The 27,517-nt window shown below is 38.6% G+C and overlaps 1 protein-coding gene across 1 annotated transcript; it reads right to left on the bottom strand.

Annotated features, from left to right (window-relative positions):
- Nucleotides 1-1,296: 1,296 nt before the first annotated feature.
- kiaa0319l (KIAA0319-like ortholog) lies at nucleotides 1,297-27,490 on the bottom strand. The gene is made up of 25 exons (XM_030146467.1): nucleotides 26,960-27,490; nucleotides 25,517-26,137; nucleotides 23,974-24,149; nucleotides 23,044-23,157; nucleotides 19,185-19,453; nucleotides 18,423-18,500; nucleotides 18,030-18,273; nucleotides 16,397-16,495; nucleotides 16,001-16,098; nucleotides 15,760-15,847; nucleotides 14,054-14,146; nucleotides 13,455-13,587; nucleotides 12,670-12,775; nucleotides 12,398-12,520; nucleotides 12,165-12,288; nucleotides 10,021-10,153; nucleotides 9,692-9,840; nucleotides 8,305-8,456; nucleotides 7,957-8,095; nucleotides 6,539-6,698; nucleotides 6,129-6,271; nucleotides 4,952-5,074; nucleotides 4,668-4,758; nucleotides 4,474-4,565; nucleotides 1,297-4,110 (listed from the first exon to the last, which is right to left on the bottom strand). Exons 4-25 carry the CDS (start codon nucleotides 23,135-23,137, stop codon nucleotides 3,914-3,916), a joined length of 2,928 nt encoding a protein of 975 aa, XP_030002327.1. The 5' UTR covers nucleotides 23,138-23,157; nucleotides 23,974-24,149; nucleotides 25,517-26,137; nucleotides 26,960-27,490; the 3' UTR covers nucleotides 1,297-3,913.
- Nucleotides 27,491-27,517: the final 27 nt, after the last annotated feature.

The following is a 27,517-nucleotide window of genomic DNA, read 5'->3' as shown; positions in this document are numbered from 1 at the left end:
CTGTGACGCTGCGCTCTCATTGGCTGGCGTTCTGTGACGCTGCGCTCTGATTGGTTGACGTTCTGTGACGCTGCGCTCTCATTGGCTGGCGTTCTGTGATGCTGCGCTCTGATTGGTTGGCGTTCTGTGACGCTTCGCTCTGATTGGCTGGTGTTCTGTGACGCTGCACTCTCATTGGCTGGCGTTCTGTGACGCTGCGCTCCGATTGGTTGACGTTCTGTGACGCTGCGCTCTCATTGGCTGGTGTTCTGTGACGCTGCGCTCCGATTGGTTGATGTTCTGTGACGCTGCGCTCTCATTGGCTGATGTTCTGTGACGCTCCGCTCTGATTGGCTGGCGTTCTGTGATGCTGCGCTCTCATTGGTTGATGTTCTGTGATGCTGCGCTCTCATTGGCTGGCGTTCTGTGATGTTGCGCTCTTATTGGTTGCTCAAAACAAATAAATGAATGAAAAAAAGCCTGTTTTGTTTAAAATCATGGCTTCCTGGTGCTTCTTAAGGCTAAAAACTCAAAAAAGACTGATCTAGGTAATTTGCATATAGCCATGTTCCTGTGACTTTAATAAAAGAAGCCTCAAATCATCACAACTTTCACCACAATTTTTTGGAAAAGCTGCCGCAAAATCAGGCATTTTAGGCCACAACAACAAAACAAAAAAAAATCCCACAAAATCCTGGAGGGACTGATTACCTCTGCCAAGGAGGTTATGTTTTTGCCAGGGTTTGTTTGTTTGTTTGTTTGTCCGTTAGTGTACAACATAACTCAAAAAGTTATGGACAGATTTTGATGAAATTTTCAGGGTTTGTTGGAAATGGGATAAGGAAGAAATGATTAAATTTTGGTGGTGATCGGGGGTGGGGGGCCCACGGGGGGGGGCACTGATCAGCCTTGGCGGAGGTCTGCGCTCTCTGAGTGCTTCTAGTTATTTATCATATCTTTACAAACAAGTTATATTTTGGATGAAATACTAAAATGGTGGATTTGGATAAATAATAATGATGCATCATCCAACCACCATCTGGTGTCTTTATAGTGTTATCCTGCAGGGCACAAATAGCAACATTCGCTGTTCTATTATTTAACTTGACAGATTTCTGAAAAGGTTTTGGTTCAATCACAACATTGACTCTACAGGAAAACTAAACTTACATGTCTACATTTTACAGCTGCAAAGGGAGAAACGGGAAAACAGCTCAGATGACATAAACATTACTTATGACAGTTTGTGGAAAGTCAAAGTGTTTGAAGTGAAAACCCCATTTATACAACAGAGCAGACAACACGTAGAGAACAACATCAAGAACAAAATGAAATATTTTATTTTAATTTACAGATTTTCCAGTTTCATCAGGTCTGGTCACATTGAAATAACAAGCAAATCCTTCACTAAAAGCATATTTAAAACATATTAAGTTAAACTATATCCCTTCATTGAACAATTGCTTTCTGTTTTGTTTTTTTTGTCAGCCTTCACAGTGGATTCCCATCAAGAGTCGAGGTTAATTCAACACGACTCACATTTTTTGTACGTGTAACAGAGGAATAGTTGAATTTCTGTACTAAGACGAGTATAAAAATGACCTTGAAAGCATTTTCTTTAGGAATTTTTCAGAAAAAGGTTGACTGATAAACAATATGCAGCCTCTGGATTGCTAGAAATGAGAGTGAATCAACATCAAATCTGGTTTACTTCTCCAAAAACACTTTTTTATATGATGTGCAAAAAACATTGGAAGAATATTACATTATTTTAAAAGATGACCATTTTTACAGACTTGGCACTTAGGTGCACTTGATTTTAGTTTTGCCCCGTACACGTTGGCAAAAGACGGCCGGATGAACACGGAAAAAATGTGGTAATTAAGACTTAACTAGTGCAGCAGAACTGACAACATGAGACTAAAAGTAAAACTGTTAAAATGATTGATTCACACAGAGTAAAGGCTGAAATAAACCAACCATATACCCTTTCTAACATTCAACAACCGAAGAAAAAAAGTGACTGAAAATGTGGGAATTGGCTTACAGGTCAGTTTCACATTCTGCATGCAAAGCAGTCAAAATGCTAGAGGGAAAAGTTATTTGGTTAAAGGTTTTCCTTAACAAAGTCCAGCTATAAAACACCTGCGTCGCCACAGATACAGACTGAATAGAAGATTTTACATCTTATTTAAATTCAGTGACCAAACATCCCTCAGATTAACCTTCGGCTCTTATTTATTTTCAGGATTTAGCACAGTTTGAGGTCATTCTGAATACATGACTCACTTCTTTAATCTCTAATTTTTGGCCTGCAAAATTTTGCTATAGGACCCATTATAATTACTGGAAGAAAAAAAAAAAAATCACTTGCTTTGACGTATTTTCAGCATGTACCATTGAGGTTAAAAGAAAAACGTGTCTGAGGTGCATTTGGGCTTCATCTACATTCAAGTTTCTTTTTCGATCTCTCTCTCTCTATATATAAGGAAATTAAGCACAAACTGAATATAGCTTCACCCTGTATTTATGACTGAACCTTTAAATGTTAACCATCACACAGAGAAACGTCTCACCAGATCTTAAGTTTAAGAAAAAAAAAAGAATTTCTAGCATTGAACTTCTGCAGTGAATTTTTTTGCCTCTTGAATTCAGCTTTTCACAGATTTGCTTGCATGAACTCCTGCCTTTCAAAATGAGACACAAATGAGACGAATCAAAGTGCATTGACATATAATCACAGCCTAAAGGTTGCAAGGAAAAAAAAAACTAAAAGCTTAATGATTCAAGCAGCTGTTGCATTAATGAACATTGAGGTGAATGAGGAGTCCTCAGACATTCCTGCTAATCCCATGTGTTGTTTTTCTCCTCATCGTCTCATTCTCTGTTGTGTGTCACAGAGAGATTTCATTAACCATATGAACTCCAGTGTGTTACAGCGACTGTCTACAAAAGCCTTGAGAATAAAAACAGCATTTTGTTATTTTTTTATGACTCGTTCCGCTATGACTGATAAATATCTAACATGAGTGACTCTTGAGTGGGTTTTTAACAGACGATAAAAATATACAAACTGTCGTGTTTTTGGCACAGGAGCCAGAAAAATCCACCGTGTCAGGCACACATACACTCAAAGACATGCAGACTGTCATTCCAGTATTAAACTGTACCAGAAGTGAAAATTGTCACTCATCATGCACATTTTTTTGGAGGGGAAAAGGAGTCATAGCTGTTGGTATCTCTGTTTTGGTTGTGTATTTCTTTCCAATGATTAAAAAAAAAAAAAAAACAAGAAAAAAAATCAGAGCTAACCATTGGTTTTTAAATGGCAGTGTTTGGTAGCATCAGGTGGACCTGAAACAGTGGGAATCAGTGAACAGTGTGTTTGTGTGCATACATGCGTGTCTACGTGAGGCAAAGTGTGAGCGTGTCATGTGGGCTCGCTGGTTTTTGTGTCTTTTTTTTTTTTTTTCCATTCCCCCCCCCCCCCCCCCCAAGGAAGTTCAAGTGTCACTTAGGCTAGTCGTCTTCCACAGTCTCTAACCACTATGTGCCATCAATAAGAGGGGTAACCGTACATTCTTTATGTCTCTGCTTTAAATAACGGGGGTCTACACTGTTAATTTGTGTTCTCACCCCTAATCGTCCTCAAAATGTTTCTTTTTTTCCTCCGTTTTGGCTCAGTGTGGGAGCAGGGAAATCTCACAAGTGGTGAATAATTCTGTGACAGTGGGACAACATGTTTCCAGCATGTTTTTCCTCTCTCCCTCCGTCTGCAGTCTGTCTTCATGGATGAGAGGTGTGAGGTTTTTCTGTTGAAGATCAACATCAGAAGAGGAGGAGCAGTGAGGAGCAGAGAGGTGTGAGAGCTGGAGGAAGAGGAGGAGGAGGAGGTGAGTGTGAGGGCAGCGGTGAGCTCCCCTCTCCTCTCTTGCTATAGCAGCTCTTCTCTTTGTTTCTTACTCCTTGTGGGCCCCTGGCCGTTCCTCAGGGAGCCGTTCTGGGGTCGCAAGAGATGCCCCCGCTCCTGCTCCATCCAGGGGACTCCTCCCTGAGCGTCGTCACTGTCCAGGTCGGAGTCTGAGTGCATGAGGGCAGAGGAGGTGGGAGCGGGTACCGGCTTCATACGGCCTTGAAAAACAGTAAAGAGTAAAACAAAAAGAGTAAATAATGGTATGATAACTAAATAATAGTTTAAGAACCACAGATAATTAGTGTTTGAGAAAAGGGTCAAGGAATTAGATGTGGTAACTGTCTTGGGTGGGAGCTCACAGGGACACATGTACCAATGTACCATTAAGTCAAGTCAGTTTCATTTATTTACATCTAGCATCACAAATCACAACTTACATTCAGGACAATAGTCAATACCTTCTGCTGTATCATTTCTTTGCCATTTGAGGCAGCTAAGACAGTTTAAAATATTAATTATGAACAAATAATTTTGATGCTTGCTGACATTAAAACTGTACTTCGTAGGTGTAGTAGTATTACCTGCTCTTGGTATTTGTAGCTCCAGACTGTCTTGTTCATCAGCTTCTAATATTTTATATCGGCTTTTGCTTCTGCGCACTTTGCTCTTCCGCCTTACAAAAAAAAAGAAAACGGTTCATAAATGAAGCTGGGCTCCAGAATGTGAACAGACCACAGATATTTATCATTATTTAAAAAAAAAAAATTACACTCACCTGTTACAGCAGCACACAATCCCCCACACAACTGTGGCTATTGCAACAACAATCATAAAGGATGCTATCGTCACATAGAGGACACTCCACTCTAAAACAAAAATATAAGCAGTGATGGAATGTGATTTTAGTATCAAAGTGTAAAAGCAGCAACATTTAAGGAATATGTAGCAGCTAAATGGAAGCCATGTGATTTACAGCCCGTTTCAATGTTTGGATCTGTTTGATATTGACTTGTGATGCAATGAGAGTATTATTGTTAACGGAGAATCATTTCATCTCACCACAGTTGCTCTCTGCGTCTCCAAGGTGAGCTCTAATTAAGTTCTCCATCCAGAACGGGTGGCAGACGCAGCGGCGCGTGAATGAGTCGCATTCGCCGTGACTGGAGCAGTTCAGCTGGCAGACTAAAGAGGTGGAGCGACGGAGAACAGAGCTTTAATTCTTCAGATTAATGCATTATTGGAAACCACACATTAAGCAATACATGCCACGACTGGAATATATTAATAATATTATTCTTCGTTTCCTTTGTTGTACTATACTTCTGTACTTCTCATCTGTAGTAGAGTTAGCTTTTGTATGTTTTTTTTGTATATGTCAGTAGTTCTAGTAGTACTTTAGCAGCATAAGTGTATTAATATTTTATTCTGGAGCCTTTGCACATTCCAACATTTTCTTAACAGTCTGTATGATATTTAGTTTTTTATATAGTCCCTTTTGCTGCTAAATTGAACTGAGCTGCTAAACTGATTTTCATTGTTACTGTGAAAGTGATAATAAAGATTTATTCTATTCTGTGTTGTCTCTTATCATTACTATACTCTGTTTTTTACAGACATCAAGTACTGAATGAGTGGCCAAAGTTTATTTGTTGTATTTTATTAAAAGTTGCTAGAAGTTTGCATTTGTGCCAATTCAATATTAGATATAATGAGATCCTAAATATTCAGTTAGAATACATTTACTTTTTCATCCCAAGATGTATGTGTTACCCAGTCACAAAATGAGGAATAAATTCCAATAAAATCATAACAAACCTGCAAAATTCTTAGGTTTTAGATTTTTTTTAAATATATCAGTATTGTTTCTGGCCAAGAATTTGACAGTATCAGTATATCTCGATTGAACCATATGCATAATATTCAATGAACATAAACTGTAGTACAAAGAAAGAGAAGAGAACTTATACCCACAGCTATTATCTTAAAAACAGAAGCCAAGAGGTCAAAGTAGAACTATTTCTATTATCTGCTCCTGTTCTCTTGCTCAGAGTTGCCACAGATTACAAATAATTCAGTAAACTGTAGAAGTACAAACATATGAAAAAAATAAATCTAAAAAATATGTGATTTTTAGCTCTAACTATTTTTACACTTCATAAACAAATATATAAAGTACTCTGCCACTTTAAATTCATGTGCAGAATGATACCACGGGTTTTCTGTGTGTGTCACTTACTGACTGTGTCCACCCTTCGTGCCTTATAAATGAGAAAGTCATTCTTCTGCTTGCGTAGTTTATTACGCAAGCCAAGTGCAACGCTGTGGCCGGACAGAGGAGGGCGCCCTGGACCTCCTGACACCAGGAAGACCAAACGGGTGCTGAGGTGGAAGGATACAGGAAATATTACTGATAGTAATATTTATTTAATCTCCAAATTGACGTCAAACTAAAATGTCATGGATCTTTATCAGCATCAGATTTAAAGTCAGCACAAGTTCATAATAAAAAACTGTAAGACGGTGTGAATATAGAAAACACTCAGTGATTTATTATATGTATGGATTAGTCAGGGGATGAAAGTATAAATACTGAGACAAATGAAGCAGAAACGTAAGCATGTCAGTCAAAGAGATGCTGTCACACACCTGCGCTCATTAAACGCACTAATCTCCCGCACAATTATGTCGCTGTCGAGCACGCCCAGTAAGACTCCGACCTGACGAAGCAACATGTCCCGATGACGGTGGGACACCTGGGACACAGAGACCTCCAGGACCAACTCCACCAGGTCACGCTCATATATGTCTGAAAAAACAAGTGCAGGGGGATTAAATGGAGACAAACTGACAGGAGATATGGAAAAGGGAGAGGAGCAGAAGGAGAAAATAAATCTGACATGAGTGAAGGCTCCATCTGACACTCTGAAATCTGGGAGAGACGCCAGAGCACCCAGTGACGGATTAGTCTCTGGCTGAGTGTGTGTCTGTGCAGCGTATGCTGCACTGCGACCTACTCAACCTGCGGGTGTTGCTTGTTAAGTCTCTTGCTGTTTAGAGACGGTTTGTTTGCTTGGACTAGTCAGAGAGAAAACACATTTTCTGTAGCATTCCTGCATTGTTAAATATTAATATTGTGATCAAATTTTGTAGGTGGAGTTTTTACACAGTTCAGCTTCTGTCAGTGATCTTTTTCATTCTCCAAAAGCCTTTTCAGCGATTCCTTTGCTGTATTGGAACTCATATTCAAGACAGAGTGAAAGCAAGAACAAAGTAAAAAAAACACATTGCATGCAAGTCAACCAAGAGAACATGCAGTATTCCAGAAAACATATTTAGAATGGAACGGAACAGAAGAGAATAGAAAAGAATAGAATAGCCTTTATTGTCATTGTGTGTACGATGACCCTAGAAGTGTTACTCAAGTCAGTGCGACAATATCACGTAATTTCTGGTCTATAAGCCGCAACTTTTTTCCACACACTGTGAACCCGCAGCTCTAAAATGATGTGGCTAATTTATGTTTTCTGGGCTAACAGTCGATCCGGCTGACAAAGAAGGAAATAGAGCTGCTGCACGTAAGCTTGGCATCAATGAAGCGATGGTGAGATGTCGGAGATGGGGTGAGTGTGGCTTATAGTCCAGAAAGTACGGTAATAAACACCAGTTCTTCAGAAAATAAGAACAGAGCGAATATAAAATTACAAACACTAAAAATAAGATATTGGAATAGAATATAAAATTTTACAAAAGTAATATAAGAATAGAGCTAAGAGGAATAAAAAAAATAGACATAAAATATCTGAGATGAACGACTTTTACATAATTAAAAAAAAAACAATATGAACTACCAACAAAGTCAGTATTGAGAGGATTTCATCAATGAGTAGGTGAACAGTCATGCTCTCATTTATCATCACAACAAGCACATGACGATATGTGTAAACAAAGGATGAATATTTGACTATCCTGATTGTGTCTAGAAATTAATTACAATGAGTTAGCATGGACACAAAATAATCAAGTCAGTGGCAGTAGGAGAGGGCTTGTGTATGTGTTCCCTTTACCTGGTTTGACTTCGACGGTGCCCCTGTCACTGCTGGTCTGTCCTTTACTGTCGGTCACAGTCAAGGTGAAGCTGTACTTCCCCTCCACCAGGTTTCCCAAAAACAGTACTGCCTGATGGTCGGAGTTGTTCAGTACATCCTGCCAGAGCAAAGAACGAACGGTCTGTTAACGTTTTATGACATTAGGTCTTCTGATTTGACAGGTCTTTTAGCTGTTTTTATTTTGGGCAGTCTTTTTATGATCAATTCAAGGTTCAAAGGATAGAGGGTGTTGTATAGTGCACAGACTGTAAAGCCTCTCGGTGGCTTTGGGCTACATAAATAAAACAGTCTTGACTTGACTCTCACCCCGGCTGCAGGGCTGCTGTCATCTCTAGTCCACAGGTAACTAACTCCACCTTTATCATCAGCAGAGTGAGATCCATCTAGAGTGGCAGTCCTGACGGGCAGTGATATCGGTGGACTTGACACAACATGAGCTACGGGTGGCTGATCCTTTTCTGGAGGGAAAGAAAATACATAAATACAGTGAATACAGGAACCAGTGAAGTATGCTAACTGACTGAGATTGTGACAAGCAGCCATTTCTCCCCCTCACTGGTGTCTGTAGTTGAGAGCAGTGGTGGATGAAGTTTTCAAATCCTTTACTTCAATATGTGTACCAACACAACAAAGAAATACTCCATTACATATAAAAGTTTTGAATGAATAATTGAAGTAAAAGCAGCAAAATGCAGTTTAAGTGTTCAATTAAACACCAACAGGAGCTAGTTTGAACTACTTTATATCCAGTTTTTTATATAGAGACAACAGACAAAGCTGTGATATACAATCTGCTTTTAATTTGTAACTCTTTAATCTTTCATTTTGGTCATATAGTCGCGGAAAAAAATTATCAGACTATCAAAAGCAATGGTTATGCAATCAAGTGCTAACTCCTGTGTGTTTCATGTGACTAAAACAGACAGAAAAGAAAACATGGAATGCCTAAAAGTACTGGTTTTGTCAGTACAATGCCATAGCTATTGATGTAAGAACTTAAGGGATTTTGATTATTATCAAGAAAACATGGAAAATGGATAGATATCAGCTCTGAAATTAAACTATTATGAGCTATTTTTGTTAACATCATTTTATTTGTCCAAACAAATGTACCTTTAGTTGTACATGGCATTAAAATGAACAAGAAACTGAAGAAAACAAGGGTGGTCTAATAATTTTTCCACAACTCTATATTTAATATCTATTGTCCAAGTGAAAAGTCTAGAGGGAAAAGACACTATTTAGAGAACCATTAATAATACACTGCTTTTTGTAAGATATCAGATGCCAAACATGTTTTGAAACTTCTTCTTCTTAATCTTAATGTACTGTATTTTAAAAACAACAAATATATAAAGTATTGTGCAAAATCTTCATCTTAAAGTACAATATGTTTTTGAGATATGGTGGAATTTAAGTTTAAACCTGCATAAAATGTAAATTAAGTAAAGCACAAGTAGCTAAAAACCATACTTTAGTTAATCCACCGCTGGTTCATAGTACATTTACAGAAACCTAATTTTGTACTTCCTCATGAACCCCATTCTGTCTTATAACATACCTAGTGCATGATGCTACATTTCTGTCTACACATTGTTTCATCTTGACACTTTTTTCTCCCCTTAAAATGCAGATAAAAATGTACTTTATATAGAGTATAATGCTTTCTTTATAATGATGAGTGTTCTCAAACCTTCTCTGACGATGACTGTGACAGTGCCACTACTCTGCAGCTTCCTCTCATCAGTTACTGTCAGTGTGAACTCGTACGTGCCAACTGTGAGACCTGTCACCGTGGCAACAGCACTGTCTGCGTTCTCAATTTTCACCACATTAGGACCCCTGTTGGACAGACAGATGGATAGAAAGAGAGAGTGCGACAAAGTTGACATTAAAAACACTTTTTTTTTCCAAGAGCATTTCATGTGTAAAATGAGTGTGTTTTAGCTTTTCAAATTAAAAAAAAAAAGCGTCAACCTAAATACACAATTCTACATAAATAATTAATTGCTTTTAACTGACTTTGTTTGCTTCCAGAGGTATGTGGCGATCTTCTGGTCATCGCTGCTCTTACTACCATCCAGTGTGGTATGATCGACTGGCAGGGTCAGCTCTTTCTCAGGTCCTGGATCAGCTACTGGTGGTTTATTGTTTTCTGGAGGACAGAAAGAAGTGGATGAGAAATAAATCACATGGAGTACATGTTGTGCAGTTCACAAGAACGGTACAGTACAGTCATTGAGTTAAAGGCTGACATTAGTGGATGGATGTTCTAGGAGCATGAACAGAGCACTTTCACCACCATAAAAAACAGGATCAATATTGCAACTAGAAGCACTCGGAGAGCGCAGACCTCCGCCAAGGCTGATCAGTGGGCCCCCCAGCCCCCGAATACCACCAAAATTTAATCATTTCTTCCTTATCCCATTTCCAACAAACCCTGAAAATTTCATCCAAATCTGTCCATAACTTTTTGAGTTATGTTGCACACTAACGATCAGTGCGCCCCCCCCCGTGGGCCCCCCCACCCCCAATCACCACCAAAATTTAATCATTTCTTCCTTATCCCATTTCCAACAAACCCTGAAAATTTCATCCAAATCTGTCCATAACTTTTTGAGTTATGTTGCACACTAACGATCAGTGGCCCCCCCTGTGGGCCCCCCCTGTGGGCCCCCCCACCCCCGATCACCACCAAAATTTAATCATTTCTTCCTTATCCCATTTCCAACAAACCCTGAAAATTTCATCCAAATCTGTCCATAACTTTTTGAGTTATGTTGCACACTAACGGACAGACAAACAAACAGACAGACAAACAAACAAACAAACAAACAAACCCTGGCAAAAACATAACCTCCTTGGCGGAGGTAATTAAGACTCCCGAACTAAGAAGTGTAATTTATTGGTAGCTGATTCAGGCCAAGTTGATAAGTCTTCAACATGTAATCAAATTCCATCAGTGTCTTAGAGGTGTAAACAAAAGCACGCTTTTACTGATCTTAACAAAACAAAAGTGAAATCTGAACAAAACAAAAGTGAAATTTATGAGATTTAAGATTTTTATTTATCACCCGGAGGCAATTGTTTCTGGCGCAGTAGCAATTAAAACAACAATTTGACAGCAATAAACAGCAATGACAACACAAAGTGAGACACTAGACCACAATCACATAATAAATATTGGTGGTGCAATAAAAACACTTATGCAAACTAATGCCAATGCTACCTGTGCTGTACAGAGTTGAGCATAGAGATGGGAGATTCAATAAAAAACAAATAAGAAAGGCTTTCCAGTTACAAGGATTTCAAAGTTGAGAACACCAATGACTCACTGGATTCAGAGTCTTACAGATACTCATATGAGGGTCAAGGTGTGTCGACAGCTGGTCTGAATTACTCTGCCGTTTCAGATACTGTTTCCTTGTTGACACAGCCTGACCTTGGTGGTGGTTTGAACAGGATTTGTTATAAGAATACATGTTATTCAAGTAACAAATCCTGTTCAAACATAATAGGAACTCACCAGTGTGTGGTTGAAGTAACACTCTGTATTAGCTCCTTATCAGGCTGAACTATTATGTGCCGCCATTCACACAATCGAAAGTTCTGCAAACTTCTAAGATTTTTTTAAAGATGGTTTTAACAATATACTAAATATACAGACTGGAGCCTCAAAAAATAAATATGTAATTCATAAATACTAGGTAAAATATCTTTATTTTGTTGTGCTTCTCTGCTCTTCTTATCCCATGTTTATTTGTGTCTCTCTTGTAGGACAGAGAAAGGTCAAATGAGAAGAAATCAAGTATACTCCTGGTTGTTTTTGTTTTTTGATATTTGAAATAAGATAAATAAATAAATTAAATTAAATTAAAATACAGACATTATTCATACTACTTCTACTTCTTCAACCACTTTCTTAAAAAATACTTTTCCATAAACAGGCAAGAGATTGTGAGTTGTAAACTGTGGCAAAAATCACAACTGAGGCACATATTTGAAATGCGCTGTGTGTATGTTCCTAGAACTTGAATAATAAAAGAATATCCCTGGTTCTAATCAGAGTGTTGCATTTTAAGTAAGCTCTAATTCAGAATACCTTTACATAACACTGTTTACATGTGACCAGTGAAATGTGTGGAGGTCGTATACAGTATGATTACCTGGCTGAACGATGACTGTGACCTGGGCAGTGTCCGTCTGTCCAGCTGTATCTGTCACCATCAGCTGGAAGGTGTAGTCCCCTTCCTTCATGGACGACAGCTGTAGAAACGGTGTCCTCACACCCTGAAAAACACAAAAAGAACAGATGCCACTATACATTCTTACATTTCTTATGATGATCTTTTTCAGTATTAATAAGAGCCTCAACATGAATATATCTTGTGTTCCTCACCTGCATCTCCACCACCTTGTCTTTGCTTTCCCGGCTTAGTGACCACTCATAGGCCAAGGGGTCGTGGTCATCTGTGCTCTGGTTCCCGTACAGAGTGATGGAATTGCGTGGTAAGGTGATGACCTAATCATTCAAATATCATGTAATAATTTGAAAAAAAAAAAAAAAAAAAGGAAGAAAAGTGAAACATGGGACAAAAACAATAATGCTGTTGATTATATTTTAATTATATTATACTAATAAGGGCCAGTGTGATGGGAAAATATTTCTACCTGATTAGCGCCGGCATTGGCCAGTGGCCGGTAGTCCTTGGCTTTGTTGACAGACAGCGTGGCCTGCGTCGAATCTGTGGCTCCATCCGAATCTGTTACTGTCAAACTAGTCAAGAAAGAGGATATAATGAGACATTTCAATAGGTCAAATGCACAGACTGAGCAGAAAACATTCAGTAAAATGTAATGTGTGGCCTGACGGCTGACTGTGGTCTGCGTGACTCCATTTTGTGAAGTCACCAGTGGCTGCTTTTAAAACTTAAGGCACGTCTCCTATGTCAACAACTAATCAGCCTGTAGCAATGTCCAATGGTTAGTACTTTTCTGCTTATTAGAGGTGACACCAAGTCCTCTAAACCACAGAATGGCTCCGGGTATAGATGGGTGAAACTGACAAAAGAGGGGAAGTCTCCTGTCTCAAGTTTGTGCCATAAATTTGCATAAACCCACTAGGTATTCTGGTGAAGCACCAGAAACATAGCTCAAAAGCCTTATTTTTTTCATTTTTGCTGCAGTTTCGTCAATATGCAAAATGTCACTACAGTGAGTCACTAAATATTCTCATTCATATTTTAAGATGGTACGAATTATACCTACAAAAAACAAACAAAAACAGTGAAAAGCTGGCTTGACTAGCTCAGGTTTAAACTTTTCCCATGAAACTTTGGTATAAATTGGCTTAAATAACATTCTGTCCTTACAATTGTCTATGTTTGTCCAAAACCTCAGAGTGAACACCATAAAATCCATTTCCAGATGATCTATGTGGTGAGGTCCTCCTGTACCTGAATGTGTAGTTTCCAGGCACCAGGCTGGAGAGCGTGAGGACCGGAGTATCAGCAGACACCTTTTCCTCTCTTAGTGGACCTTTGACCTCTTCCCAGTGCCACGCCACAACCTTATCATCATCAGTACTCTCTAGAAAAGACCATAACAGGTGAACTTAAAGCAACACTTTACTTATAAGCTGTGTACATGTACGTTTATCTTTTATATTAACGTGTCTCTGACTTTATGTTGTTGCTCATGTTGTGGTCGGAAGGAAATACCAAAAATTAACGACTCTTGAAAAGCCAAAGAATGCATTCCAGTTTTTGTGGTTCAGAAAGCTTAATGCAATTCTCTAATGTACCTGCTTTCACTAATTTTATAATAACCTATATACAATAACTGAAGTGATACATGAAAGTCAATGTGTGACATTAGCAGTGCTGCAGTATTGTTACATCTCCTATGACTAATAATATCTTAAGTAAGACAACAGATGACTCAGCCTTTATGCCCCATTAAAATTTATTCAACAGAAGCCATGGCCAGTGCAGTTTCTATCGAGTGATAAATATGACTGTTAGTAAATATGTGTGTCTTGGTGTGGGAGACTCACGGCTGCCGTCTATCACCGTAGAACTGGTTGGCAAGGAGATCTCCTGGAACTTTGGGGAAACTACGGCAACAGGAGGCTTGTTTACCCGTGGCTCTGTCAGGTGGAAAACAACATATTAACTTGTTTACTGAATTGTATACAACTGTTCTTTGGCTAGTACAGAATGATAAAGTGAGCAGCTTCCTTGGAAATAGTCAGAGACAATGTTTGTGGGAGGCTTGTCCTCCAGTAGTACGATGTGTTTTTGTGCAGCGGACAATGCCATTTATCTTTAAACAGAAAAAAAAAAATAGAAACACATTATAGTATGACATTACTACTATAAATCCTGTTCAAACGCATGTCGGATGCATTTACTTGACCATTCCTCAGGCTAAAATTTTGACCGCTGTTATATAAAATCAATAAAGTATCATGCTCCTGGCCAGTTCCTGAGTGGACTCACTGTTAACCTTTGTCAATATTTTTGCATGTTATCATGTACCGTTTATAATTTTTTTGGACTTTTTGACACAGGTTTATGACACATTACAAAAAAAAACTGCAAAGCTGACCAGTTGGAATTGCTTTGCTAACTGACCACAACAAACTACAGAGTTATATTGCTGCATTGTGTTCCAATAATCTGATTATTTTGACAACAGCTGCACAATTAATGGAAACACAATAATACTGTCAACCTGAGCAATTATATAATCACAGATAGATGCAATTAAATTAAATTATGTGCCGTCTTCTTACTACACTTGCAATAAAGACATGACCAGTCTCCATTTCAGAAGTGATGTGAGCGGTCACATGACTATCAGGTGTGTAGACCAGGTAAAACGGACGCCAACAAGCTAAATATATAAACATACAGTACAGTGATAGTTTGGATTCAGTGACACTGAGCTTGGATATTAAATACAATGATAATATTTGTGTAACCATAAATTACAATATTGACATAGAGACTACATTTTTATCATTAAAAAATTGTTTCTGAGTCTCTTTTTTTAATAATGTTTATGCCCCATGGTCTTTAAATCATTTGCATATTTTTTCTCGTTACCTTTTTAAACATCATTTTCATCTTCTTGGTCCTTTTACATTGTTCTCATTTTATGTCTTAAATAATTTTCTTCTTGTAACTTCTCTTCAATCATCTTCATCTTCTGGCATCTGTTCTGAATTGTTTTGGCATTTTACATGTTGTACCTTTTACTTAATTTTCATCTTACTATGTCTTTTATATTGTTTTTGTTTTGTTATATTTCTTACTTCTCTCCATCTCACATAGATTATATGAAGTTAACAATTAAAAACACTTCTAGGGAACAATGTTATTTTTGTTAAGAAAATTAACTCATATATCATACTATTGTTGATGTATTTTTCTCTGACAGTTTCCAACCCAATGCAAAACAGCTCTGTGACTCATTTTAGGCTCCGAACCCGAGTTTGGTAAAGGCAGCTTTATGAGAACAGATGTATGAGTCTGGCTTTAGTCACATAGCATGCATAAACATGGAAATAATTTTAAAAACATTTTAATAAAGAATAAAATAAAACTCAAAAAGGGAACAGGAAATAAACACACTAAATAAGCAAGCTAAAAAAAGTTCTTCTTTTATAGAAACTCACTCCTGCAAGTGACACTTATGAAAATCTAAACACATACTATCCATGTCGATAGATGTTATTCCCTAAATGTTCAGTCTTACCTGGTTTAACTGTGACATTGACGTAACCCTCTCCATGGGCCCCCTCCCCATCGACTGTCACCTCAAACTCATATAGACCGACAGTCAGCTGAAAGACACAGACAAGAGACATTGAGAAAGCAAGGTAATGTGAAGAAGTAGTGTTCCTTTTGAGACAGTCTGTTTTTGGAGAAATACACCTCCAACAGAATGTATTATTTTTAGTAAGATAGACTGTAAATATGACATTTCTGATCCACACCTGGCTTAGTTTAAGCGTCTTACTGTGCTTCCCTTCCATCTCCCCGCTGTAATCTTTGGGATGAGTTATCAGACGCCAGTCAAATGCATAGTTTGTCCCTGTGAAGAAAGTAAAGTGCATTTAAGAGATCCACTTGTGCGTTTTGGGATCACTGGAGCATGTAGAAGAGGGATCATGGGATTAACAAAATTATTCCTCTTCTCAACAGAATAATCTTTTTTTTTTTTTGGTCTGGATTTGAAAATCTTTGGCAAGTGGTCATGATGTAGAGTCAAGAAGATTCCGTCTCATCCCTTCACTAGTGAATATGAACATACTGGTTGAATATATAAAACAGAGACTTCCAGGTGATTTCAACAGACTGTGGTATTTTATCTAAAGGTTCCACAGTTTTACCTGGTGGGGGGGTTGGAACCACAAAGGCGTTGAGCTCGATGTCATTGCGGGGTAGTGTGACCTCCACACTCTCTCCTGCGGACACCACCAGTTCCTTCACTGTCACACATAAACAAAAGATCATACATGATGCCAAGAAAACAGGTTGGCATGGCAACCATAAGGCTGGACCTGGCTAGAGATTGCTAAATGCATACAAAACAAACTGGGACCGCTTAACACATGCAGCAATGCCCTTGGATGAAATGAAAGGATAAATAAAACAAAAAAGCAGCCTGCTTGTTCTTAATTATAATATACGGGGTTGGAATATTACAACTTGCTTACAGAAGAATAAAAGCCTCATGGATAAAAGAGACAAAGAGCAACCAATTACAAAGGAATTGCTGATTCTTAAAAACGACTTAGAGTTGTTAGACTCATCATTCCAGTTTCATAACAACAAAGGTTAACTTAGAATAACATCAAATGGAGCAAATTACTGGACACTTGTGTGGCCTTTCCAATTATTTCTTTAATTCTTAGGCCTATTTGTGAGACCTCCTCCTCCTCCTCAAGTCATAAGGCACTTGGCTTGAACAGTGACTTTTTTTTTTACTTCCATTTTCGTGTCAAACCCTTTTCTTATATTCAGTTTCAGTTTCACCTTGGATGACATTGCATTTACAGAATCCTGAATGTTTTGTCATTTTCCCACAGCTCCGTTTACATTACGTACCAGGTTTTTTTTAGTCTTTTTTTACAAAGCAACTATTAAATTCTGGTCGAGAGCCAGAATACTTGTACATGCCATGACACTTGCCTTTATTTTCAGGGTGTTACCTATTCTATCAACACATTTTAGGCCACATGCCCCAACTAATGTGGAATTCATCATTCAGCACTTTCAAAACAAATTTTAAGCCTTAGGGGTTAGGTGCTTCCAGTTTCTCAGAATTCAGAATACAAGGAGAGCTTGTAGAAGGTTGCAGCATGAAGTTAAATGTTTTTTAAGACTGAGTAGTAACTTAGTTACAAAACCTTCAAAACAAGACTTCAAGTGTGAAATATATAGGAGATATTTCTTTCTATAAACTGCAGCTGATCATTATACAGCTTGTTAGTGTTTGGTCTGTTTGAGTAAATACAATGTTGTTCAAAAGAGCAACAGAAGGTTTATCTGTAATTGCAGGCATTGTAGTTATTTTTCAGCTAATGCTAGATTAATTACATTATTATGCTTCAGGGAGAAGCGACTGATCATGCAAGTTCTTCTTGTTTGCAGAAGCACAGCAAGTCTCAGCACATTCCTATTGCTCACTCTCATTTGACTTCACACCCACAGCACACGTGGCTTTCATCTGGGAAACATAACACCTGAGCAGTCTGCCATAAAATTTGTGAGCAAAGTATATCTTCATTTTCTGTCAGCTGAAAGCAGCATCAGGGAAGAAGGGTGAAGGAAGCTAAAAGGATGGATATGAACCATAATTAGAAAAAAAAAAAATGAGGAATTCGTGCATAATCTTTTTCTGGTGCTGTTACATTATGTATTAGCTCATAATTAATAAATGAAGACGAGACAAATTACTGAAGGAGCTGAAAGCTGGTGCGGCCTGGCTATGTGACACCAACCACTACACTCTGTCCTTACCAGCCACTGTTGGAGTAGTGGTGAGGGTAGTTGCAGGCGTCGTGGGTGTGCTGACATCACTGCTATTGGAAGACGCACCAGTATCAACGGCTTTGTCAACCGTTGAGTTTGGCTGTGAGGGAGCTTCGACCGGGTCTGCACTCACATTGCTTAATGGGCTAAGGTTCTTCTGGGCTGTCTGAGGAAGTGCAAGAGTACTGTGTGCAGCTGAAGTTGGGGGAGCAGCTTCCAGCTTTGGGTTTCCCTGCAGGGACAGTTACAAAACATTTGAATGAACAAAGGTTACCAACAAATCTTTAGGAATATATTCTGAAATAAGTTAATGCTCTGAAAAATTAAGAGAATCTCCTAGAGGGGAGCAAAGTAGAAACATATATAAACCAGTTGTGTTACCGTGTTGGTAAGCTGTCCTGTTTGCCGTCTGTCTTGTTGTGCATGACGAGCCCTTCTACGTCTTTGCGTATGGGGATTCTAAAGGTGAAGTTAGACACAACAATCAACCTAAGGAAACTGCTGACTTTGTAATACAGCATAGATAGACGCACAGCATATATGACCACCTTCAAGATGGTGGAAACAATAGGAAGTGATATGACACTTCCTTTTGTTTGATGTTTTGTTTGACAAACTTTTACTGGGTGTAGTGTAGCTCAATCAAATCAAATTTGATCTGGATTGCTGATGTTCTCCTCCATCAACCAATCTAATTTGTTGAGCATTTTTTGGCAAAATGTAAATTACTATCATATTTTCAAGGTGATTCCAAGATTAGTGTCATCAATTCAGCATCTGACCAAATGTGAAATACTGGCATAATTGTCTTTTCCTGATCTATGGTGTTGAACCACAGCTGAAAAACTGTTACTGCGAAACATAAAAGTGACAGTGACACTGACCTTAGACTTTTTGACTATTAAGAGTCATTATATCTTCAACTTCTGTATGTTTTTGAGGTTAGAGTTGACCTAGTTGACCTTTAACCACCACATTTTAATGAGTTCACAATTAAGAAGTGAACATTTGTGCAAAATATGAAAAAATTCCTTCACGACTTTTCTGAGATCCTGAGTTTATAAGAATGGGACAGACGACTTGAAAACCAAGCTTTGTTGATGCATTAAATCATGGCGGTCTGTTTCATTGCAGTGTATGTACCTTGGCGAGCAGCTGAAGGAGTCCAAGGGACTCTTGGTGAGGTTGGGGCAGAGAGGAGATGGGACACCCTCTCTTATGGGTGCAACTGAGAAGTACGCAGCGTCCGCCAAGGCTCCAAACGGCACCACAGCTCGGCTTCAAGCAGCAGGACTCCCAACATGTTGCCCCTCCCCTCCCGTCAGCCAGAGGAAGCCAGCCCAGACTGATGATGCTGCTCCAGTGGATCCCCAACACCCCACCTGTGACCCGACACAGATCTGCTGACACACCTGGATGGACCAAAAGGACGGAAAAAACAATGATCATTCAGTTTTTACTGACCTGGTGCAGAGACACAGTTGAAACAAACAAGTGTATTTGTAACACTGTTGTGTTTAAACAGTCCTGCACTCAAAAAATGCAGTTTGTCATGGTTCTTAAATTCATGTATTCAAGAAGAAAAGTTTCTCTCTGGAAAATCTGAGTTTAAGGAATGACTCTACCAGCAGGTTATAAAATTTAACAAAATAATATACAAATCTGATGCCAGATTCAACCTGGACTTTTAGAAAAGTAGGAGACAACTAGAGTCCACTTTGGTGGACAATATGGCTCAAACGATGAAATATTATTTTATATAATGCAACAAATATATCTCGTTTCATGTTCTGCAAATTTATATGAAGTAATAGTTCAAAAACAATCATATAGTGTTATACTTTTTTGTCTTCATTTGGAATGCTCATACAAAGAAAACCGCATTAACTTGAGTTAAAAACTCAAAACAGTCAAACTAACATTTTTCTAAAATAATTTCAAATTTTACAGTTTTAATCTGCTACACACAGTCCTGCTGTCCAAATAACATTAGCGTGTGAGGCAGCAGGATTCACAAGGTCATAAAATCACAAGAATGAGGTGAAACCAGATCCTGTAGCAGAGACAGTATGGCCCAATCTCAGCTTGACACATTTTTATTGACATGTTTTTACTGTCATGCCGCCCAATCCTGGTGGACAGCAGATTAAACTTGAAAATGAGCACTTGCGAAAACAGACAATCAAAATTTATAAATGATTGTGGAGGAGAGGATGGCATTTTAATGTGCCATTTTTGAAAAAGGAAAAAAAAAACATATTATGCAAATAGTATTGTTATTCAAAGCAGATTACCATCATTATGCATAATGACTTTTCTTCCAAAGAAAAGGAAAACTGCCAGTCAGGGGTGATAGGCTGGATAACAGCTGAAGGTTAAGGTCTGTCATCCATAGAGAATTTCTTGACAGAGTGTAATGTGGCCAGCAGTTTGATCAAAAGAATCTGCCAAAGCCAGCATGGTGGATCTGCCACAGGGCAGCGCTTCCCAGGCTTTTCACAATTCCCCTGGTTTATATCAATCAGGCCATTGTTGGGCCCTCTTGGCATTGTCGAAGGGGCAAATTGAAACCAACTTTGAATTCCAGTTCCAACTAGTGAGACTTTTCACAGATTAGGCCTTGACTGAACATTTCTCAGAAAGGCTGACATGCAGTCGCAGTATGTGCCGTCAGCCAAGTCAGCAGCAGAGAGCGGAAGTGAGGCTTTTCCCTGACAAAACAAGACACTGATTAAAACCCAAAGCACAGTATGCAGTGTGCACAAAACTCCACCTTCTGAGCCAGACCATATCAGAGTCATATCAGCAGTCTGCCGGTACAGTTGGCTGCCTCACCGTGTGTGTTCCTGTTTAAGTGCACTCTCTGTGTGCTAAAAGGATCCTTGTAAACCTTTTGTATGTTCTATTCGATTCATCGTTTACACCAGATGACAAATGTGAAACTGTAAAACAATGTTAAGAGGGAAATGTGGAGTTAATTTCACACCAGTATGTAAATGATTCTCCACACAAAGATAGAACCCAAACTAGCAGTGAATAATAGCCTGTGTCTGAGGAGTACAGCTGAGTCACTCTACAACTGCAAAAAAAAAACAAAACCCAAAAACTGCAACTCCAATGAAAATCCATGTAGCAACAATGGAGAATACTTTCAGCTTAGGTGTTAAAACAGACTACTTCCTTTGTTATTTTTATCTCAATCCTAACAGCGCTGCATTCACAAGAATCACCTGCAATCTCCTCTAAAATATACAATAAAAACTAAGGAAGTGATAGAAGGGTGGGGAAGGCAATCAAAAATGATCTGCAGATACAATGTGTGATTATCAGAACACAGATACATGAATGGGTTTACATTCATAGTAGATGCAGTTACTGGGAAATGGCACAAATATCAACCAGTTATACAGATTAACAATATGCGAAGTCATAGTCTACATTTATTCTGAGACCTCAACAGTCAAAAAATGGAGGAAATGGGTAACATATACAACCCATCACAAAGACAATATTAAATACAAGGAATAATGGCTGAGATGGATTAAACTGTAACAGCATTTTGTATTACTAATGGTATTTGACCCATTGTTCTTTTGTACTTCCCTGAGAGTAGAGTTAAAAAAAAAAATCAATGAAAAATTAAGTTAAAGACTGTCTGTACTAGAGTTAATGACCTCATAACTAAAAAGGCCAAGAACTCTGTAAAGAAGGATTGTTGCAGTTTGTTGCACACTCATGCTCCTTTCCACTGCAGAGGAGCATGACGGTGTGTAATCATAATCAACATGTAAACAATCATATGTCTCCAATTTCACTATGCTTGTAGTTTGGTAATTAAATGGAATTATGGGTGTAATGGCTTTGAGAATGTTGACACTGAAGTCACAGTTTCAAATTCTGAGCTGCGATTCTGACACCTGCTCCTCCAACCCCTAAAAAACACCACCCTTATTCTGTTACTTGTGCGTTATTCCAATATATTTGGTAAAAAACAACACATCACACCTATATATTATTGTCTTTCAACTGAATGTATTCAGTTGAAAGACAATACACATGTGTAGCATTTTTATTTATGTGACAAAGTGAGAGGTCTTAAGAATGTTTTTTTCTTCTTTTTTTTTAACTTCAATTAATCAAAGTTTATTTGTTAAAAAAAAAACTGAACTGTGGATGAAGAATCAATAAACCGCAAGTTTGTATTGTTGTTTCTACAATGCAGGCATTATATATACAGTTACCCAAATACAAACCACCTACACACATAACATTAGACTGTGACCCTTTCCAACAGCTCCATGAAACATTTTATCTTTTGTGAAGCAGTAAATATGACCCACTTTTGAACCTGTTGTTCTGTTAATGCTAATATCCAGCTCATGGCGAGGCATTAAATGGCTATGTTGGCTTCAAAGAAAAAACGAAAAGCAACTAAAAGCACAGTTCACTACACAGTCACGGACAGAGCTGTATCTATAAACGCTGATGCCATAGCGACACTAGAGCCAAGGGTGACTTTATGGGATGTCACTGTGATGCAAGTCTTTGAAACCGACGTCTTACCTCACACAAAAGCACTACAGTTTGTTTGAGAAAGGACCTTTTGGCCTGCGCTACCCCACCCCTAGTCCACTCTTCTTCTGTTGCCTACCCCTCAGTACACACACAACACAATGTCTACTCACAGAGCCCTCATTGTCCAATCTCACACTGTAATACACAATGGCAGCAACACACACAGTAGGGGTGCCAGCAGTCCTCTATCTCTGCCTCAGATTAGGGAGACAGTAAAAACCAACAGCCTCAAACCATCAATGTATCCAAATAAAAGTCAAAGCAGGATGAGGATCCGCCTTGAGTAATCAAAGGCGTGTGAATCTACAGGGCAGGATGAGCACTGGCTGTCTAACAGGAACGGATGTGATGTGTTTTCTTAATAGCTCTCTGTCAGTTAAACGCAGTTTGGCAAGTCGAGTTCAAGATGATACTTGGATAAGTTTACCTGTGGGAGGAGCCAGGAGCCAGAGGTAGGTCAGCGGTATAAGGGCAAGGTGAGGTAAGCTCCAGGTGAGCAGCTTGTGGTGTGCATAGGACATCTTGCACAAGGATCGAGGAGCTAGGAGGATGACACAGAGTCAAATTTAATGCCTCTCCCCAGTTCCATCATTAATAGTGTGCAATGTAAAAAAAAAAAAAACCTCAATTAAATAAAAACGTAATCACCGAGGATTAATGAAACTAAAGCCTCACTAAATTTACTCTCCATCAGCTTTAAATGAACTCATATTTTAAGGTAAAACCTCCAGATCACATAATTTGAGATGCCCCCTTCCACACTTCAAAGTTTAAGAGATGTCAAAATCAAGATGTATAGTTTAGAAGAGCTCACTTATGCTTTTAATCACAGTGAGATCAATAGCACTTTTAAGACATAAGTAAATAAAGAAAACGCAATTTTATAAAACTATCGTAAAACCTGAAGACATGTCAAGAAAGTAAGACTTTTAAAGGAAGGTTTTCTCTAAAAATAGAAGACAACTCCAGACACAAAATACCATATTAGCCTGGGTAGACAGAAACAGAGGTTTTTCTGGAAATAAGTATTTTAGATGTTAGGGGTCATATGTTATACACAAAACTGTAAGTGTATGTTAACTTATAAAGAAAAATTGTTTTGTATTTCTGTGGTTATTTTCTAAATGTTGTAATAATATAAGTTTAAACAACAAAAAAGGGAGCACTGCACCTCCATATACCCAGACAAAACACTTAAGTTTTTTTTTTTTAAAGTATTAAACAGATTTTTTAAGGCCCTGCAGAAATGCTAGAGAAAAACCAACCAAACAGCAGCTAGTCTATCAAACAACTGAGTCTACAACTGGTTTACTCAAAGTAATCCATTAAACAAAGCCTGCATACGTGCCATGTTTACCTTTCTCCCTGCCAGACAGTGGAAGAAATAGACGTAGCAAGCAAGAGGGAGCGAGGAGTTAGGTTGGCAGTGAGGCGCTATGAGGTGACGGGTGAAGACGGGTCAACACCAGCGCTGTCAGGAGGAGATCCAACATGGCCGCCTCTGAGGCCTTCACAGGCTCACTTGCTCAAACACTGCATTAGGGAGAACAAAGCAGAAGTGAAATGATTTAATGCCTGTAAATGCTGTTATTATCATAGAGATCTTCTATTTGGGGTAATAATTCAGTATTGAAACAAGAGTTAAGCAACAACTGACAGGTCATGACTATAAAGTTTGGAGGTGAAAACAACAGTGTTTTCTATTGTTCAACAACTAGAGAGGATTTTTTTTTTTTTAGAGTTGTGCAACAAATACAATAGATTTGAGTCTGTATCATATTCTGACGGCAGAGGCTGTTACAAAGGAACAATGTGATCAGTTATAATCCTCAAGACTATAATTTCAAGGAAGATGCTCAGTGTTGAAACAGAATATGGAAAAGATGACTACATTTACATATTTTTATGCCTTTCTGTAATCAAAAACAAACACATTATGCAAGTTGCATAGCTAACTATGCAAGGTATCCTTACTTGCCTCTGATGTCTAGCCTCTTGAGAAAAACAAATTACTACCTAGTCTGTGTTTTCATGTTAAGCAGTCACACAAATTCAGGGGTCTGAGATAAGATTCTAGTGGTTTCTTTAAGGAAATATGATTCAGTTTCAGTTTTCAGAGTGTGCATACATTAATATACAACCTTCAGTGTCAGAGAAAGATTAACTTCAAATCTAACATCAAGAAAGAGGAACAATATGTTCTATGGTTAAAAATATTTCACTTGATCTGAGTATTTGAATATGTCAAGTGTTGCACAAAGTTAAATCAAATGGTTGATTTCTGATTTGATCTGGAATGCATGGAAATATATTGCATGAAACAGACTATAAGTGCTGGGATAATAAAAAAGGGGAGAGAATGAAGAGTACAGGACAAAATGCCCTTTGCTAAAGCACATTTTATCAAGAGACCGCCACAGGGCAATATGGCAATAAATCAAGCAGCTTTCACAAACATCTGTGCAGCAGCCAGCCTGTAGAAGTAAACTTAACTCTGTATCTGCAGGAAAATATGATCCTTTGTCAGAATTAAACATGAAGATGTTTTTTCATGCTATTTTGCACACCTTGCAGGCAAATGATTCAAGGTAGGGGATTATTCAACAAGATGCATAGACTAAGATAAAAACAGGTTTGTTCCAATTATGTTAGGATTGCTTAACAACGTATTGGTGCTATTATGATACACAATAATGCCATTCTGAGTAAAGCACATGCAGGATCAAGTTTAAAATACTGCATATTACAGAACCATTGCAATACCCTCAGTAGTTTAAGAATTAAAAAGCCATCAGTGTAAACCGTCAGGCCCATATTACTTTGACATATACTGAATAATTTATAGCAACCAGTCACAATAACAAGATCTCTAATAGAAAACATGAACTGCTGACACAAACCTGTTCATCTGCCACTCTGTGCTTCTGCATTCTTGCATTTGGACACTTGAGCCCAAGCAGCCTTGTCCTTTCTACAAAGAACGGCTCAGTCAGTCCCAAATCCACAAATGGTCATTTGTCCTCTTGCGTTTGTTTTTTTCCCCTCCCAGCTCATCCACCAAAATAGAAAAAGAAGTCCAGGTAAAAAATAATCCAGACAAAAATGTCAGGGATTTAGTCACGTCTATTTCTCCTCCTTGCTGAAATCTCAACAGAAGAGTTCCTTTTTTGCTGCGTAGTAAATGTCCAGAGGCTCGTGGTGACTTTAAATGTGTGCAGCAGCAGCAGCACCAGTACCAGTCAGGTGCACCCGGTCACCTGGACTGATGACAGCCTTTATACACCTCACAATGCCTATGTTTCCCTTGGGACCTTTCGGCAGAACAATGATCTCAGTGACCAAAAACCTCTTACATCCGGGAGCACAAGTTTTCACTCTTTCTGTGTTTCTTCCTCCTCTTCCTCTCTCACAGTTGCAGCATTCAATAGTGCACTCATCACCACTGTATTGGCTTTTCAGTAGACAGGTTGGAGCAGATTTCTCTGTAATGGCAACCGAGTCCCACATGCAGATTCTCCTGGCTGCGACAAGGAAGAAAACGAAGACAAGGTCCTTGAAAAATATTTTACATAATAATGTGCAACTATTTTCATATAATGACTGTTGTGACATTCTGAAAATTGTTCTGATCACAAACTAAACTTTAAGTGGATGCACTGACTGTCACTATGACAGCCTCTCAAAGGAAAAGAGTTATTTTGTCAGTGGAACATTATGATTATCAATGCTCTGAGAACTTGGAAAGTACAAAAACATGTAAATAGCAATAAAATCTTAAAATACTACATATGTCATGACAATAACTGTTGGCTGAAATATTGAGCATGAATTGGCAGACTGAAAAAGGGGCAAATAAATGCATGACTGAAGGGCAGGCAATGCAACGCAAATGAATGGGTTATTGCAATGGATAATATCTTTCTGAGACAGTTCAGCCAAAATGGTCGGCTCGCTTCGTCTATTATGCATTTTACTAATCTGAAAGCAACAGTAGGGGCTTAAGCAAAACACCATGTCTCTAATTGTCACGTAATAAATCCAGGCCGATAGCAAAGGCTTGCGTGATCAACATGGCAATATCTCAAAATTACAAAAGGAGTGACGGTTAAATCAATAATGACACGTCGCGTCCAGTATTTCACAAGCCAGATTCAGGTGCTGAGACGTGGAGGTTATGGTTGCACTCCGTGAGGTATTTCACGTGTATAATCCAGGATCACCCCCCTGTTTAAGGCACCTTGAGGATAACAGCTGCTGGCATCTCTCCTTCAGCAACACGGACCATTCTACGCGTTATAACAGCAACTGTCACGACACATTTAAAGAAATAAAAGTGTACTTACAGCCACAGACTACGGTGGAGGTCTTTGATTTCGTCGTATGCGTTGGTGTTGTGTCGTCGTCGCAGTTGTTGCTGTCCCCTGTACAATAAATTAGGTCAGTATTGCCCTCTCATGTACAGCTGATGTGCTTCTGTTACCACTGCCAAACCAGTACGAGTGATAAATACAACTTCCGGTATGGAGTTGATTTTCACAATAAAACTCACTGATAGATCCTTTGGAACACTCATAATATAAAAATATCATAAAAGTATTTAGCTGAAATAAAAGGCGTTTCTGAAAGGTAAAACATTTTCAAAGCTATAGTGTACATTTACCTGTCTGTACTTCAATTCTTACTCGAGTTTTACCGGTTCAATCAAAAAAATGAAGGCAATTAATGCTAGCTAAATCCGACTACTTCCGTTACGCGCCACCTATTGGCTGTGTGAAAGACTCCACTTAGTAGAAATAGCGTCACCTCTGCCTTTAATTTCCACAATTTTCAGCAGAACAAAACGAAACAAGTACGGAGCAAAATCTGGTATTTGTCTTTATATAACACGGATTTACGGTTTC

Source organism: Sphaeramia orbicularis, chromosome 11 (genome assembly GCF_902148855.1).
Source record: "Sphaeramia orbicularis chromosome 11, fSphaOr1.1, whole genome shotgun sequence".
NCBI lineage: Eukaryota > Metazoa > Chordata > Actinopteri > Kurtiformes > Apogonidae > Sphaeramia > Sphaeramia orbicularis.
The sequence above is the reverse complement of the archived record's forward strand: the minus strand, read 5'-3'. Positions and strand labels throughout refer to the sequence as shown.

Bases quoted from the DNA above. Each gene is read 5' to 3' on its own strand.
- kiaa0319l (XM_030146467.1), bottom strand. From the start codon at position 23,137: ATGTCCTATGCACACCACAAGCTGCTCACCTGGAGCTTACCTCACCTT. The intron at 18,274-18,422 runs GTAACACAACTG...CTGTCCCTGCAG, and splicing joins CAGGACAGCTTACCAACACG to GGAAACCCAAAGCTGGAAGC. The intron at 12,776-13,454 runs GTACAGGAGGAC...TTTCTTGACTAG, and splicing joins CCTGGAAACTACACATTCAG to TTTGACAGTAACAGATTCGG.